Source organism: Chanodichthys erythropterus, chromosome 24 (genome assembly GCF_024489055.1).
Source record: "Chanodichthys erythropterus isolate Z2021 chromosome 24, ASM2448905v1, whole genome shotgun sequence".
Classification (NCBI taxonomy): domain Eukaryota; kingdom Metazoa; phylum Chordata; class Actinopteri; order Cypriniformes; family Xenocyprididae; genus Chanodichthys; species Chanodichthys erythropterus.
This window is the reverse complement of record NC_090244.1, coordinates 4,840,001-4,854,804: the sequence shown is the minus strand read 5'-3', so window position 1 is coordinate 4,854,804 and position 14,804 is coordinate 4,840,001. Positions and strand designations below refer to the sequence as shown.

The following is a 14,804-nucleotide window of genomic DNA, read 5'->3' as shown; positions in this document are numbered from 1 at the left end:
TTTTGGGTGAACTAACCCTTTAAATTGTGAGGCATGTGCTACCTGTTTAGTTTGAAAGGACGTTGCCTTTTTTTTTGACGAATTGTAACATGCAAAATAGGCAATGTATTATTAATGAATCCAATCAATATTCCAATTTTGATTGTTTTTTAAAATAATTTCATTAATTTTATAATAGAAATGTTTAGTTATGTATTTTTTATAAATGTTTGATTATGTTTATAATTAAAACGTTTAACTTGTTAAAAATAAAATTGGTAACCTGTGACCTCAATTTCACTTTCCATCATTTTAGTATTAAAAAATTAACAAAAGCCACATATAATGTCTTTATTACTTAAATATGATTACTTTAGATCTGTTTCCATTTAATGTTCTTACCATTGTGTTAACTTTCTGTTCCTGAGCTTATATCATCCTTTTTTTAATTACAAATGGTACATAATAAAAATGACCCAAATAATACTGCCTTGATATGTGTTCCTACTGTAAAGTTACTAGATGTTTTCTTTGTTGCGATCATTTAGACCTGATTCAAAACTGTATTAAGTATATTTGCTTCTGTAAAGGTTTAGATAACAGTAGCCTGTTATTTGATCCATTACAACTTTAACATACTGGAAAGAACACAATAAACTGGATGGGACGCAACTTATACATTTATATATACACATTTATTAAAACAACATCTTCACAATAGTGACAAATATGGCTCAGGATCAAGATGAAAAGCTACATTTTCAACCACAAAAATGTAAAAGTGAATAAAAAATAAATAAATAACTTAAGCCATTACAAAATATATACATACTGGTATATATTAGTCAACATTAAATACGCTTACTTGTCTTGACTTTAATTTAAAGTTACTTATCAGTTGTACACTGTACAGAGTATACATCAGTACATAAATAAGATTACAGCATCACATTATCACGTAATAACGTGAGTCAAACTCTGAATCGTCATTACTTCCGGTCTTTTCCCGCCACCGTGACTCACGGCGGGTGCGCTGCCTTTTTTTCCCCTTCAGAGGATGTTTCTGCTTTCCTTATGGACGCTGTCCGTTTTCTTTCGTTTCCCATAAAAGTCTACAAGAAAACACATTCATAAGATTAAAAACGTGAACACTTTCTTTTTTTAAAAATGTGATATTTTTAAAATGTATTGACATTGTAGTAACGGGAGCGTATTGTTTACCTGTAATGCGCATGTCCGTGAGTCTCTTCGTCTGGGTGCGCGCGACTGTTTTGCGAGATAATTTTCGTCGGTTACACATGGCTGTCTTGTTCTCTTGGTTCAAATCTTTCATTGTACGGCTCCCACATTTTGGGACGATTCTTTCTGTCGTGGGTAAGTCCACAAATGGTCTCTTTGACACGGCAGTCTTCTCTCTGTAAAACTCCGGACAGTCCTCAGCTGGACTTTCCTCCCACTTTAAATCCCCGTTCAGCGGCTGTCCTTCACTGAAATCGAAGTTCCACCTCAGCTGATCTCGCTGAGATATTTCGCGAAGCTTGGATGTCAGCTCTCGCTTCAGCTCGTCGTGATCCACAGGTCCGAACAGATTTCTGCATGTTCCCGTGAGCTTGAGAGGGAGAATCTCCGGGACCGCTTTCCTTGAGGCGATGGCGGACGGTAGACAGGTAGACATCGTTGATAACAGCCAAATGGGTGTGGAAAATCCCTAAGAAGAAGAAAAGTCAGTGTGAATTACACCACACGTCGTTATAAATCATGACCCTCTTGATCTGGCCGTGATTTAATCTCGTCAGATTTAAAGTCCTGCGCCTCGGCGGTGTACATCCACATGCTCCGCTCCCATTGGTCGAAATCCGCTGCCCCCTTTGGCTTTGTTGTTAGACCCGCCCCTTTGTATCCCGCTGCCTTCCGCGTTTCCTCTGAATTTCCCTCGCCCGCTCGCATTTCACCACCTGGAATAAAATGAGTGTTTTACGAGAATTAATGAGACTGTTAATTAAATAAAAAAATAAAAAGTAATTATAATGCATGTATGCATTCCGACAATACATATAGCTATCAAGATAAGCGTGTGTTAAACGGAAATAGCTTATTTTTAAAGAATATGTGGTCAATGCAGCCTACCCTTTTTTTTTTTTTTTTCTTCATTATTTGACAAAAAATAATTTGACCGTTTGATTGGAATTTGATTGAATATTCTGTTCAAGTGATATTTTCCTCAATTTTTAATATATATATATATATAAAATTTAAATCTTATTCTTATAATGTCCTTGTCCTAAAATGTTATGGAGTAGTAAATATGTGTGTAAATGTGATGTGTGGCACCTGTGCAAGCCAAATTTCCTAAGGGAAAAACTGAACTGATATCCATGGCAAACAAGTAGCTACACTAACTTAAAGGGTTAGTTCAGCCAAAAATGAAAATTCTGTCATTTATTACTCACCCTCATGTTGTTCCACACCCGTAAGACCTTTGTTTATCTTTGCAACACAAATTAAGATATTTTTGATGAAATCTGATGGCTCAGTGAGGTTGTGGAGCGACAAGAATAGTTTTTGTGCCAAAAAAACAAACAAAATAATGACTTTATTCAACAATATCTATTAATGGACAATTTCAAAACACTGCTTCATGAAGCTTCGAAGCTTTACGAATCTTTTGTTTTGAATCAGTGGTATCAAACTGCCAAAGTCACGTGATTTCAGTAAACGAGTCTTACGTTACATCATAAGTTGCTTCGAAATGGTTTGAAATTTCAACGGTTCACGTGACTTTGGCAGTTTGATACGTGATCCGAACCACTGATTCGAAACAAAAGATTTGTAAAGCTTCGAAGCTTCATGAAGCAGTGTTTTGAAATCGCCCATCACTACATACTGTTAAATAAAGTAATTATTTAGTTTTTTTTGGCAAACTAAAAGTATTCTTGTTGCTTCATAACATTAAGGTTGAACCACTGTAGTCACATGAACGGATTTAAATACGTTAGTAGCTTTCTGGGCGTTGAAAGTGTAAATTGTCTTGCTCTCAATGGAGGCCTCGCTGAGCCATCGGATTTTATCAAAAATATCTTAATTTGTGTTCTGAAGATGAACGAAGGTCTTACGGGTTTGAAACGACATGAGGGTGAGTAGTTAATGACAGAAATTTCATTTTGGGGGGAACTAACCTTTTAATATAATTTTTATAATCATTTATATCATTAATTTGAAATTGTGAATGAAATTCCTTGATTTCACGATTTTTAAGACATAATAATTAATATTTTTACGTTTTTTCTTTTTAATTTTAATTTAAAAAAATGTGTGCATGGGAAAAGGAAAAAAATCTATACATTAAATGACTCAAAAGGAGCAAAAATAAATCAATATTATTATATAATTATAAACCTAGTATAATAATATTTTAAACGTATAAACATTTCCAACTCAGTGTTAACGTGACCTTCACATACCAAACAGAAATGGATGTTAAAAATCGACCCAGAAATTAATCGTTTGGGTTCACCAGTTGGGCTTTGTGTATAATACAACAGCGCCCCCTTTTGATCACAAAATAGTATTACGTTAAATAAACTTCAAGGTAAATCTCAATAAGATCAGAGATAAGAAGTAAATTACCTTGTTAACTTCTAACATTTTTACATTATGTAACCTGTATATCTTAATAGACAAATAAATCTGAATCGTCGTTTAAAAAACACAAGCATCTTGAATTTTTGGTGCAGTCTTTCACTACAACAAGCAAGTTTGACCAGCTTTATGAGCTACAGCCAGTTGGAGCAAGCACTTAGTAATAATATATTTCAGCCCATACAATCCTAAATAAGGGAAATGAGATCCACTGACATGTTTAGACTGCCTACGTGCTGTATTTGTGCTGACTCCGCTTTCTGTGACGGCTTTTAGAGTTCACCTGCTAAAGCAGGGCATAATGTGTTTTACACAAACAGACTGCTTACATAATATGGCAATTATTCCAGTGTTGTCTAGCCGTTTTAAACTTCCTAGTTTAATGTACTTATTCTGTGGATGGTGGTGTCTCGGATGGGACATACATCATAATATTTCCTATGATCATGTGACAGACTGTCCTGTAAACTGTAAACCTTTCCACCACACACGTAATCTGTCAATCATTGTGTAAACCTGGAAAGAAACACGGTTTGTTAGTGTGTATATTTAAACATCAACCTATACTTATACTTCACATATATATAATATATAAGCCTAACTATTGCAGCGTCATTAAATACATTATACATAAACAACAAAAAAATAATCACATAATGGTTCCCTACATATTTGTGCACATGGTTTGATGACCACAAACACAAATTTGTGACGCCGCCTGTGGTATGAGCGGAAATGACGCCATGCCGCGCGACCTTAGGATGGTTATATTTTTCTGAAGTGCACGAGAGGTGCGCGTGCGTCTGCTGCAGTCCTATAATATCGTTTTATTGGCGCTCGGAGGATGATGCGTCCGCGTTAGTTTCATGTATAACGCTTGAAGACGTTATTTTCCCACCGGTTCTTAAAGCCTCGCGTCTCCGAGCGACTGTTGATCCGGTTAGTGCGCTCGCGCTCCGTTACCGGCCAGCGGCGGGACGCGCGCTCGAGCTCCTGTGACTTACTGTGATTTTAGTTGTTTTATGTCTTATTGCAGGTTTAAAGGTCCGCACAGATGTGCTGGATTAGGTGGTACTTTGTTTGGGTTAGTAATTAAGTTGTAGTGATTTATATAGGTTGAGGAGTAAATCTCAGCGGTTAGGATTAAGTTGTTTTAATATCAGGTGGGCTATTCAGGTTATAAATCACAGCATGGGTAGGTTGGGTTAGGGGCTAGTTTAGTTGCAGGTCAGGTTGAGTCAGTCCTGTTGGGTTTCATCCACTTTTAAGTGACAGGTCTGTTGGCTTACAGATAGTTCAGGTGTCAACTAGGTTTTGTCCATTGCTTCAAGTTCAGATTGGAAATTATAGATGTGTTAGAGTAAGTTTGGTTCATGTGTATTGGGTTTAGTTGTAATTGAAATCACAGTTGGGTTAGGTTTAGTTCAGGTTAAGTTTAAACTATCTCTGCCGTGATGGCTAAAGGCGAGTGGAAGAGGTCAGGCGCAGATGATCTCCAGTTATCCGGCCGCTCCGAGTGTGAAGTGTTCGATGATGGAACCAACACATTCTTCTGGTGAGTTCACACCTCTTATGTTATGATAATGGATGATTGTGTATTTGCTGATTCTGCTCCGTGTCTTTCTCCCTGTGTGTGATGTCCAGAGGCTGTTCAGTAGTGTTACAGCTTTGCTCGGCTTTTCTCTCTTCTGCAACCTCAGCAGAACGACACTCGAGCCATAAAGGCTTTAAGATGGACAGATGCCGTGGGAAGAGACTCTTTCCCTCTTATTAGTCACTAACATAGACTCGTGGAGATGAAAACATGACAGATTGATGAATAGTTTATGTATGTTAACTGCTGTCACATCTGTTTAAATCTGGAAACTTTCTGTAGGTTAGTTGTGTGTCAAAAGCTGACCTTTTAAGAATAAAATGTGGCCCAAGAATGTCATTTGATATATTTCTTAATTATTTAATATCCAAAATCATTCCAAATTGCATTGCATTCCAAAATTATTATTAATCCAGTATAATAATCCAATAATACTTATGCTAAATTGTTTTGCATAATTTCTTTTTGCACTATTATTTTGCCTTCGTTTTTTTGTATAACATAGGGATGCACCGAAATGAAAATTTTGGGCCAAAACCGAAAATAAATAATTAATAAATCAATACTGGGCAAACGATTAATCGCATCCAAAATAAAAGTTTGTGTTTACATAATATATGTGTGTGTGCTGTGTATAATTATTATGCGTATAAATACACGGATGCATGTACATATTTAAGAAAAAAAATGTTTCAAACACAGCACACGGCGATTAATCGCGTTTAATCGTTTTGCACAGCATTAAAATTAATCAAACTTATTTAATAATACTCAAATAGCTAAAACATGAGTTGTATAAACATTTAAACTGCACATAAGACAGTTTTTATATTTTTATATATCTTTTAATAACAATTGTTTCTACTTCAGTTTGTTGGTAAAATGTAAGCATAAACATTTAAACGACAATTAACTGTAATAATTTGTCTTTATGACAGATTTATTCATTAAATAATGAAGACAACACTAACAGGTTAAGTAGAAATGCAACGATTATGTAATACAATGCATATATTTAGCAAATTGCTCTTCTCTAGAGTTATTTTTTTCTAGCTAACTAACTGAATGTTTATGGACATTTAATAGGTTTCTTGAGGTAAATGTCATGGTAAGTGACATTGTATAGCCTACAAGCTGTTTTATTGACGTATTTTCCTGGTTGAAACACTTATTTTGGTAAGTTGTAATGTATGAACATACCTTCTGATGTTCATTCATGTTTATTTGGTGCTGTAACTAGTAGTGAAGAGGAGATGAGATAGGAGGCTACAGTGATCCGTCACACCGTATTAAAGAGCGCCAAAACAACATTTATTGTTTGAATTTCGTGATCAACTCAAAAAGAATTTTTAAGTTGAGACTTTGCTTCATATTAAAAGTAACAAAGCACCAATTTTTGTGATTACTGGATGGCAGGCGCGCTACAAATGTTTACTGAAGTTTTGTTTGTGAATTACAGAAAACAGCACAGACTTTAGATTTAAGAAATCATACCATGATTCAATAGGCTACCAGTTAAAATCAATAAATTAATATTGTTAATCCAGAGCTATTGTCCACACAGCTAATATGTTTAACTATTGTAGCCTATCCACATTGTGTGCATGACGTTGAACATGGTCAAAAGTTGCCATCAGAGAAGCGCTAATTAAACGTCTGTTTCAGTCACTGATTTCGTCCCTCCAAAACCATTTCAGCTCTTTTCGATTTCCGAAATATTTTCGTTAGCTAAAATTTCGCTGCATCCCTATTCAGAACCAATTCTTGTTTTATTTTTACGCAATAACAAAATCAGACTACAACTATAAAAACATTATTATTGTTGTTGTAAAATAAATAACTATATTATTAATAGTAGTAATAAAAATCCAATAGTACTTATACTAAGTTGTCTTGATAACCAATATTCAGAAACTATTTTTGATTTTTTTTTTTTTTTTTTTTTTTTTTAATGCAACAAAATCAGACTACAACTATAAAATAAAATAGTTGTCTGTTTCTAAAACCCGTAAAAGTCTGTAATTATTTTATGATAATTATTTAATTATTTTTCTGGTAAGATTTTTTTGGTAACAGCCATAATTGTTCAGAATTAAAAACTTGTTTTGACCTTATAAAGGTCAAAATGCTTCTTGAAAATCAATCCCAAGAACTAAATTTGCTGTAATGAACTGCTGTACTGATCTCTCCTCTCTCTCCCTTGTGAATGTGTGTGTTGGGGCGTGTATGTTGAGGCGGGGTTGTGTTTATGATCAACCTGTATACCAGATCAGCAGGTTTTAGCTGTGGGAAAAGAAAAAAAAAAATCACTAGACCAGATTTCTGCCAATAACTTTTGAATACAAGCTCTGTATCCTCTTGTATCTGCAGGAGGGCACATACCCTGACAGTGCTGTTCATCCTGACATGTGCTCTGGTTTATGTGACACTATTGGAGGAGACACCACAAGACACTGCGTACAACACTAAAAGGTATGGCCGACATTCAGCTCTGGGACCAGAATGCAGTTCAGAGCGTGAGACACACCACCAGAAGCTAAAGTTAAAGTGGTCTGATGTGGCCAGAAATGTCACAGGGCTGCAGCTGGGAAGGGCTTGGCAAGTGTCTTGCTTTTTATTGGCTAACAGGATTATGTGTGATATCTGCTGCTGATCACAAAGTCCAGGTCACAGACTGACCCGCTGTGCTTAAGACCACATGACCTTTATCAGAAGAGAGAGCATCTAGTATGTCTATATGAATGTCATGTGTGGTATTATTAGTTGTGCTTGCAAGATTAAAACCAGCCTCTAAATATTGGACAACCATGACCAATTAAATGGCAAACTACAAATCAAACACTTCATAAAGAGTGCAACAGTCAGGTTCCGGAAGTAAAAATCCCATTCATTTTTTCCATAGGGACAATTTTGAGCTACAAGTTTGTTAATCGATGGAATATACTTCTGTGGAAGCTATCAACACACATTATTTCAGTTCATTTTTTAAATAATCATATTCAACAGCAGAATTCCTGGTGAAAACTACATTACCCATAATTCTGCAGAGCATCTCCACCTATCAGAAGCAAATTGCCCAAAAGCACCTAAGAAGCACCTAGAATCACGTAGCGCCAGTTTCCCTACACTCTTAAACTTAAATATTTGTATGCATATATGCATATTGTTGCAATAAACATAAAATACGCTGTTTTATGCCGCATTTCCACCGAAATTACCCGGAACAATTGTACCAGGAACTTTTCTCCCAGGATCTTTTTGTCCCCCCCAGACCTGTTGCCTTCTGCATTTCCACGCGGTCTAAAGTACCGTGAAGATTAGGCTAATTTGTCTGGTGACGTAGTACTGCGCGCGACTGTTTCTTCCTGTCAGTGACTGAATTTACTGCTGCGTGGAGTCGACCAATCAAATGCGGCGTGAATACGACCAATCAGCATGTTCAGCGCGTAGTCCCACCCCCGAAAGTTGAAAAAGTACCACCTCGCCATCAGGGACTTTTTCTGAGGGGGAAATTTTACCCGGAACTTTATTTAGTTCCTGGTTCCTGCGGTGGAAACACACCGAGTACCAGCCCAAAGTCCCTAGTTCCTGGGTAAAGTTCCTGCGGTGGAAACGGGGCTTTATATAGTTATGTGTGGGTATATCAACATCTTTAAATAAGTTGCTTTAGATTTCTTCATAATTTTTAATTTCAGTTGTCATTCTTTAATTTTTCATTGGATTTTAGGTCTTTTCCTTGTTAAAGTTGTTATATACACAGTCTTGTCCGATGGTCAAATATTTATTTTGCTTCATATCAAAGTTTGTAATGTTGTGATTCACTGTGTAGCTGGTTGGTTTGGTCCATGGCTTATAATGCTTTAACAAAGACTTTTTATAAAAAATATATTGGAAAAATACTTCTGGAAACCAAAGATGCTGAAAACTGTTGCGCTCTATAGCATCTGCCCAGCAATGCCCCAGAACACCTTATTATCATGGCCACATTTGTTTTCATAAATGTAGTTGTGTAGTTACAGTTCCCTTAATCAGTGTTTGGTTTTTAATATGTATTTTTTTGTCTTTTTCAGAGGAATTGTGGCCAGTATTCTGGTGTTCCTTTGTTTTGGAGTAACACAAGCTAAAGACGGTCCCTTCACGCGCCCTCATCCAGGTCAGACCATAACCTCACTTAAACATTACCTAACCCTAACTGAAGCTAACCTTTATTCAGAGATGATTTAACATTAACCCAGGTTTCACATCACCTTTCACATCAACTTCGGCTTCTGTTTGTTGGTGCGGTTTACAGTGAGGATGAGATGCTATAATTGTGAGATGATCCCATGGTGCCATTGGGGCGGAGTAGCTAAAAGTAGTGACTTAACCACACGTTTCTGTAGTGTGACATTTGCTCAGCTGCTTTGAGAATAGGTTAGCATTTCCAGTAACATGCTTTCCAACAACTAGCAGTGTTGCGTGACTAAACAAACACATCTTTGTTTTTCACATTGCATTGCAATTGAGCGAGCTGATGCAATGATCAGACAGTCTTCTGGAAGGACTTTGCAAGTAGTGTTTGGAAAACTGATTCATTTGTCTTTATCTCAATGATTCACACAGTCATTTGAGTCATCACTCAGTAGTGCTCCCAGAAGTATGGCATTTTATATTTTATTTTTGTGTTACAATATAAGTTTAAATAATTAACTGCATTCCTGTTTTAGATTAGATTATAGATTGAGTTTTAAAAAAAAAAGTTATATTAACTGTGAATTAAGGGTGCATTCAAAATAAACATGTTCAAAATCTACATTTACATGCAAGCAGCTCAAGATCTGGTGTTTTCAGTGTCTCAGATTGGCTTGGCTTGCTGTAGAAACTTAAAGGTCGTCCTGAGAATTTCTGCCAAAATAAAAGCTTGATGGATTAACGTTTGAAAATAAAGAAATTAAGTGTACGTTTACACGACAACGATGTAAAAACTGAAACATTTTTTCTTCTGCATTTTTGAAAATGTTACATTCACACGGATCCGCAAAAATGACTATAAATGCTGTATTCTGCTGCCAGGCCACTAGTTGGCGATTTCACTTTGTAAATAAAGACTACGCGCTTATAAACTGAACATGTAATATTCATGCGCATGATGTCATTGTTTTCAAAAATTTGTGTTTTTATAGTTTACACGGAGACCACAACGGTATCGTTTTCAAAATATTACACTTTGAAACCTGTTTTCAGGTCCCCAAAATGGCGTTGTCATGTAAATGAACAACCAAAATGTAGTCAAAATATGACTATAAAATATTAATTAGAATTAATAAGCATAATTGTTTATTTTTATGATTATTATTATGATTATTATTATTACTAAAACTGTTAAACAATAAGAACTTACTAATCAAAGGGGTAGCTTCAGCTTGGCTGTATAGTTTAACATTTTTAAAGGGAGTTTATACAAAAATGAAAATTATCCCATGATTTACTCCCCCTCAAGCCATCCTAGGTGTATATCTTCTTTCAGACGAACAAAATCGGAGATATATGAAAAAATATCCTTGCTCTTACAAGCTTTAAAATGGTAGTGAAGGGGGGGCCAGATTTCTAAGCCTAAAAAATTAATCCATTCATGATAAAAATAATCCATAAGGCTCCAGGGGGATAATAAAATCAAATTCAAAAATCTTTTAAAGCGAAGTGATGCATTTTTGTAAGAAAATGATCCATATTTAAAACGTTATAAATTCAAATAACTCACTTCCGGCGGTTGACCGTATGCATACTGCAAAAGGTTTCCATCTGTCGGAAGCAAGTTATTATAGTTAATAAAGTTTTAAATATGGATATTGTTTTACAAAAACCCATCGCTTCACTTCAGAAGGCCTTTACATATAAAGCTTGGAAGAGCAAGGATATTTTGAAAGATATCTCTGATTGTGTTTGTCTGAAACAAGAGTGTCATATACACAGAGGATGGCTTGAGGGTGAGTAAATCAAATTTTCATTTTTGGTTGAACTAACCCTTTAAATTATGATTGGATAAGATATGGTTAGAGACCTAGAGACTTCCAGAGATCCAGCGAGTTTCTCTGTTCCAGAGAACAGAGTTTCAACATAAAGAAACAATGAGAATACTGTTGTAGCAACAGTAACACGCTTCCCCTTTCAACACACATACTCTGTTGTGTTATGAGGGCCGACTCGCTTTGCTGGATGAGCTGGTCCTGAGGCTTTCAACACATCAATCACAGGAGCCTGAATAATGATTGATTGACTCCTCCGGTCAATAGAGCAGAAATTGTAGAGACAAATTATAGGTTTGGCTTCCTGTCATAGTGAAAACGGTCTTAAAATTTAATCACTATGAAGTGCGAGAAGTTGTTTTATTGCTGAAACATCAACAAACCTCAATAACACAAATGCAGATGAATTGTAATTGTTTCAGGTAAGAAAGAAACAACAAACCCCCAATATTCTCCTGTATAAGACTTATAATTAGAGCTATTTATATTTTACTGCTTTGGTATTTTTTTGTGTTTATGTAAGAGTTGATGTTTACGGTTATGCGTTTGTCTCTGCAGCTTACTGGCGTTTCTGGCTGTGTGTTTCTGTTGTGTATGAACTCTTCCTCATCTTCATCCTGTTCCAGGTTTGTTATCAGCCTCAACAGCACAAGCTTACATATTATTTTGATATTGTATCATATGTAACATTTATCTTTTTCTTTTCAGACAGTACATGATGGCAGGCAGTTTATGAAGTACATTGACCCGAAGCTGGGCGTCCCTTTACCTGAAAGAGATTATGGCGGAAACTGTCTCATTTATGACCCTGGAAACCCTGCCGACCCCTTCCACAATATCTGGGTATGCATTACAACCAACATAAAAAAAAAAAAAAAACAGTATCGACACAGATGATAAAGACGCATCTGTTACAGAGGGTCAGGCATAAGCCTGGTATTAAATATACATCTAATCCTAAAGATAATGTACAATCATTTGTACATCACAGAATAAACGCTGATGATAATGACTGTACATTCTCATGCTCTTATAAGGTTACTTTCAAATAAATAAATAAATAGACATGAAATATTGATTTGAACTGAAGTCTTATAATATGAGTAGAGGCTGCAGTGTGATATGAGAGACATAAAACTAGCACAGCTGTGTAGGAACAGAATTAAACCGCATTAAACTTCTGTAATGTGATGTATTACCAACCAACTGAATATTAGATTTTTTTTTTAAAATTCTTTTAAATCACGGTCCCCACAGGTCCTAAAAAGTATTAAATTTAGTTCTAACAAATTTAAGGCCATAAAGCAGTGGTCTCAAACTCCCGGCCCGCCCTCCCCCTCCACCCGGCCCACAACTGATCTCAAAAATAAAACATAATACGGCCCGCCGCCCACTAAATTGTTATTATTCTCTAGTTGTCTCATACAATATTCCATTTCAAAAGAATGACAAGATTCTAAAAAAGTGCGCAGGAAGATTTGATGAGAGCTGGTTCTGGGCTTTTGTAGTTTAATTGTGGTTTGGCTGTGCGAATGAAATTTATTTATTTTATTTTTTTTCCAAAACCAAAAGGAAAGTGGATGGAACACATACAGTTTCAAGAAAGATGGACATTGTAGTATTTTCTCTAGCTGTCTGATATTTAAAGAAAAGTCGCAGTTCTAGACATTCGCATATCGCGTCACATAAGCGGCCGCACTGTTTTCTCCTTCTTTCCAGAGCGCTTTCCCTCGTGTGGCGTCTGTCGTTGCTATGCAACCATGAACTGCCCTCTTCACAATGAGTAAGTTTCAGCAAAAGAATAATTGATTTCAAGTCCATGCATTAAAGGTGCCCTCGAATGAAAAATTGAATTTATATTGGCATAGTTGAATAACAAGAGTTCAGTACATGGAAATGACATACAGTGAGTCTCAAACTCCATTGTTTCCTCCTTCTTATATAAATCTCATTTGTTTAAAAGACCTCCGAAGAACAGGCGAATCTCAGCATAACACTGACTGTTACGTAACAGTCGGGATCATTAATATGTATGACCCCAATATTTGCATATGCCAGCTCATGTTCAAGGCATTACACAAGGGCAGCCAGTATTAACGTCTGGATCTGTGCACAGCTGACTCATCAGACTAGGTAAGCAAGCAAGAACAATAGTGAAAAATGGCAGATGGAGCAATAATAACTGACATGATCCATGATATCATGATATTTTTAGTGATATTTGTAAATTGTCTTTCTAAATGTTTCGTTAGCATGTTGCTAATGTACTGTTAAATGTGGTTAAAGTTACCATCGTTTATTACTGTATTCACGGAGACAAGACTGTCGTTATTTTCATTTTTAAACACTTGCAGTCTGTATAATTCATAAACACAACTTCATTCTTTATAAATCTCTCCAACAGTGTAGCATTAGCCGTTAGCCACGGAGCACAGCCTCAAATTCATTCAGAATCAAATGTAAAAAATATAACAGTATACAATACTCACATCCGACGCATGCATGACGAACACTAAAGATCCATTTGAGGGTTATATTAGCTGTGTAAACTTTGTTTATGCATTGTTCAAGGCAAACACGAGCTCCGTGGGCGTGGAGCAGGAGAATTAAAGGGCCAGTAGCCCTGAATCGGCTCATTTATAATGATGCCCCAAAATAGGCAGTTAAAAAAATCTATGGGGTATTTTGAGCTGAAACTTCACAGACACATTCAGGGGACACCTTAGACTTATATTACATCTTTTTAAAAAAAGTTCTAGGGCACCTTTAAATCTACTGCTAGATATATTTATGAAGATGAGAAATAAAAACCCGCCCTGTACAACTATGATCAGCTATTCGGCTGAGTTTTCGATTGGTCCTTGTCACATGCGCTTGCAGCAGTCTGAAAAGTTGAGATGTTTTCATCTCGCCACGGCATTGGCTCGCCAGAAAAAAAGAGCTTGCCTAAATTTCAGTAAAAGCACTCGCGAAAGTCACGAGCGTCGATTTAAATCACCGAAACGCGTCCGATGCATCCAGTAAACATTACGATGCTCAAACGGCATCTTGGACAGAAGCGCTGCCAGGTGTCTGGAAAGAAATTGAATACAAATGTATTCAGGGATTGCATTTGTTCAGTACAGTGTTAAAATAAGCTAAAATAAAGTAAGGGAAATTATTTGCACTAACTGTTAAAAACTAATACTGGATGCAACAATGATAGACAGACTGCTGTTTACATTTTTTGTTAAGTATGCCTATGGCAAAAATATTTTAGTAATTAAATTTGAAGTAAATAAGACATAATGCAAAGGAAAGTAAATTTTCAAAAATATTGTGCTTTCTATGCTTGAATATTAAAATGGCCCTCCTATGAGGTGTCAATCACAGCAACAATTTGAGTTTGAGACCCCTGCCATTATGTGTCTTTAATGGTATGTGAAAAGTTAGGTTTTAGTTCACCCAAAAATGAAAATTATCCCATGATTTACTCACCTTCATCAGACGAACACAATCGGAGATATATTTAAAAATATCTGTTCTCCTCCAAGTTTCATAATGGTAGTGAAGGAGAGGACAGATTTTGAAGCAAGTTTTAAATTTTA

General features: G+C 36.0%; 2 protein-coding genes across 2 annotated transcripts in view; one reads left to right on the top strand and one right to left on the bottom strand.

Moving 5' to 3' along the window:
• Positions 1–629: 629 nt before the first annotated feature.
• Positions 630–1,975, bottom strand: cdkn1cb (cyclin dependent kinase inhibitor 1Cb). Its single transcript, XM_067380207.1, has 2 exons — positions 1,201–1,975; positions 630–1,091 (listed from the first exon to the last, which is right to left on the bottom strand). The coding sequence occupies exons 1-2, from the start codon at positions 1,652–1,654 to the stop codon at positions 1,030–1,032; spliced, it is 516 nt and encodes a 171-aa protein (XP_067236308.1). The 5' UTR covers positions 1,655–1,975; the 3' UTR covers positions 630–1,029.
• A 2,171-nt stretch (positions 1,976–4,146) lies between these two features.
• ptdss2 (phosphatidylserine synthase 2) overlaps positions 4,147–14,804 on the top strand; it is an 18,094-nt gene continuing 7,436 nt past the window's right edge. Inside the window, exons 1-5 of the mRNA XM_067380146.1 lie at positions 4,147–5,173; positions 7,583–7,684; positions 9,283–9,365; positions 11,776–11,843; positions 11,926–12,060. Of these exons, the coding sequence (XP_067236247.1) occupies positions 5,073–5,173; positions 7,583–7,684; positions 9,283–9,365; positions 11,776–11,843; positions 11,926–12,060 (489 nt within the window). The 5' untranslated portion in view covers positions 4,147–5,072. The remainder of the gene's footprint in view (positions 5,174–7,582; positions 7,685–9,282; positions 9,366–11,775; positions 11,844–11,925; positions 12,061–14,804) is intronic.

What these genes read in the sequence shown, in the direction of transcription:
- cdkn1cb (XM_067380207.1), bottom strand. Translation starts at nt 1,654, where the DNA reads ATGTCTACCTGTCTACCGTCCGCCATCGCCTCAAGGAAAGCGGTCCCG. An exon ending in CACGGACATGCGCATTACAG is followed by an intron (nt 1,092 to 1,200) that starts GTAAACAATACG and finishes GTTTTCTTGTAG; the next exon opens with ACTTTTATGGGAAACGAAAG.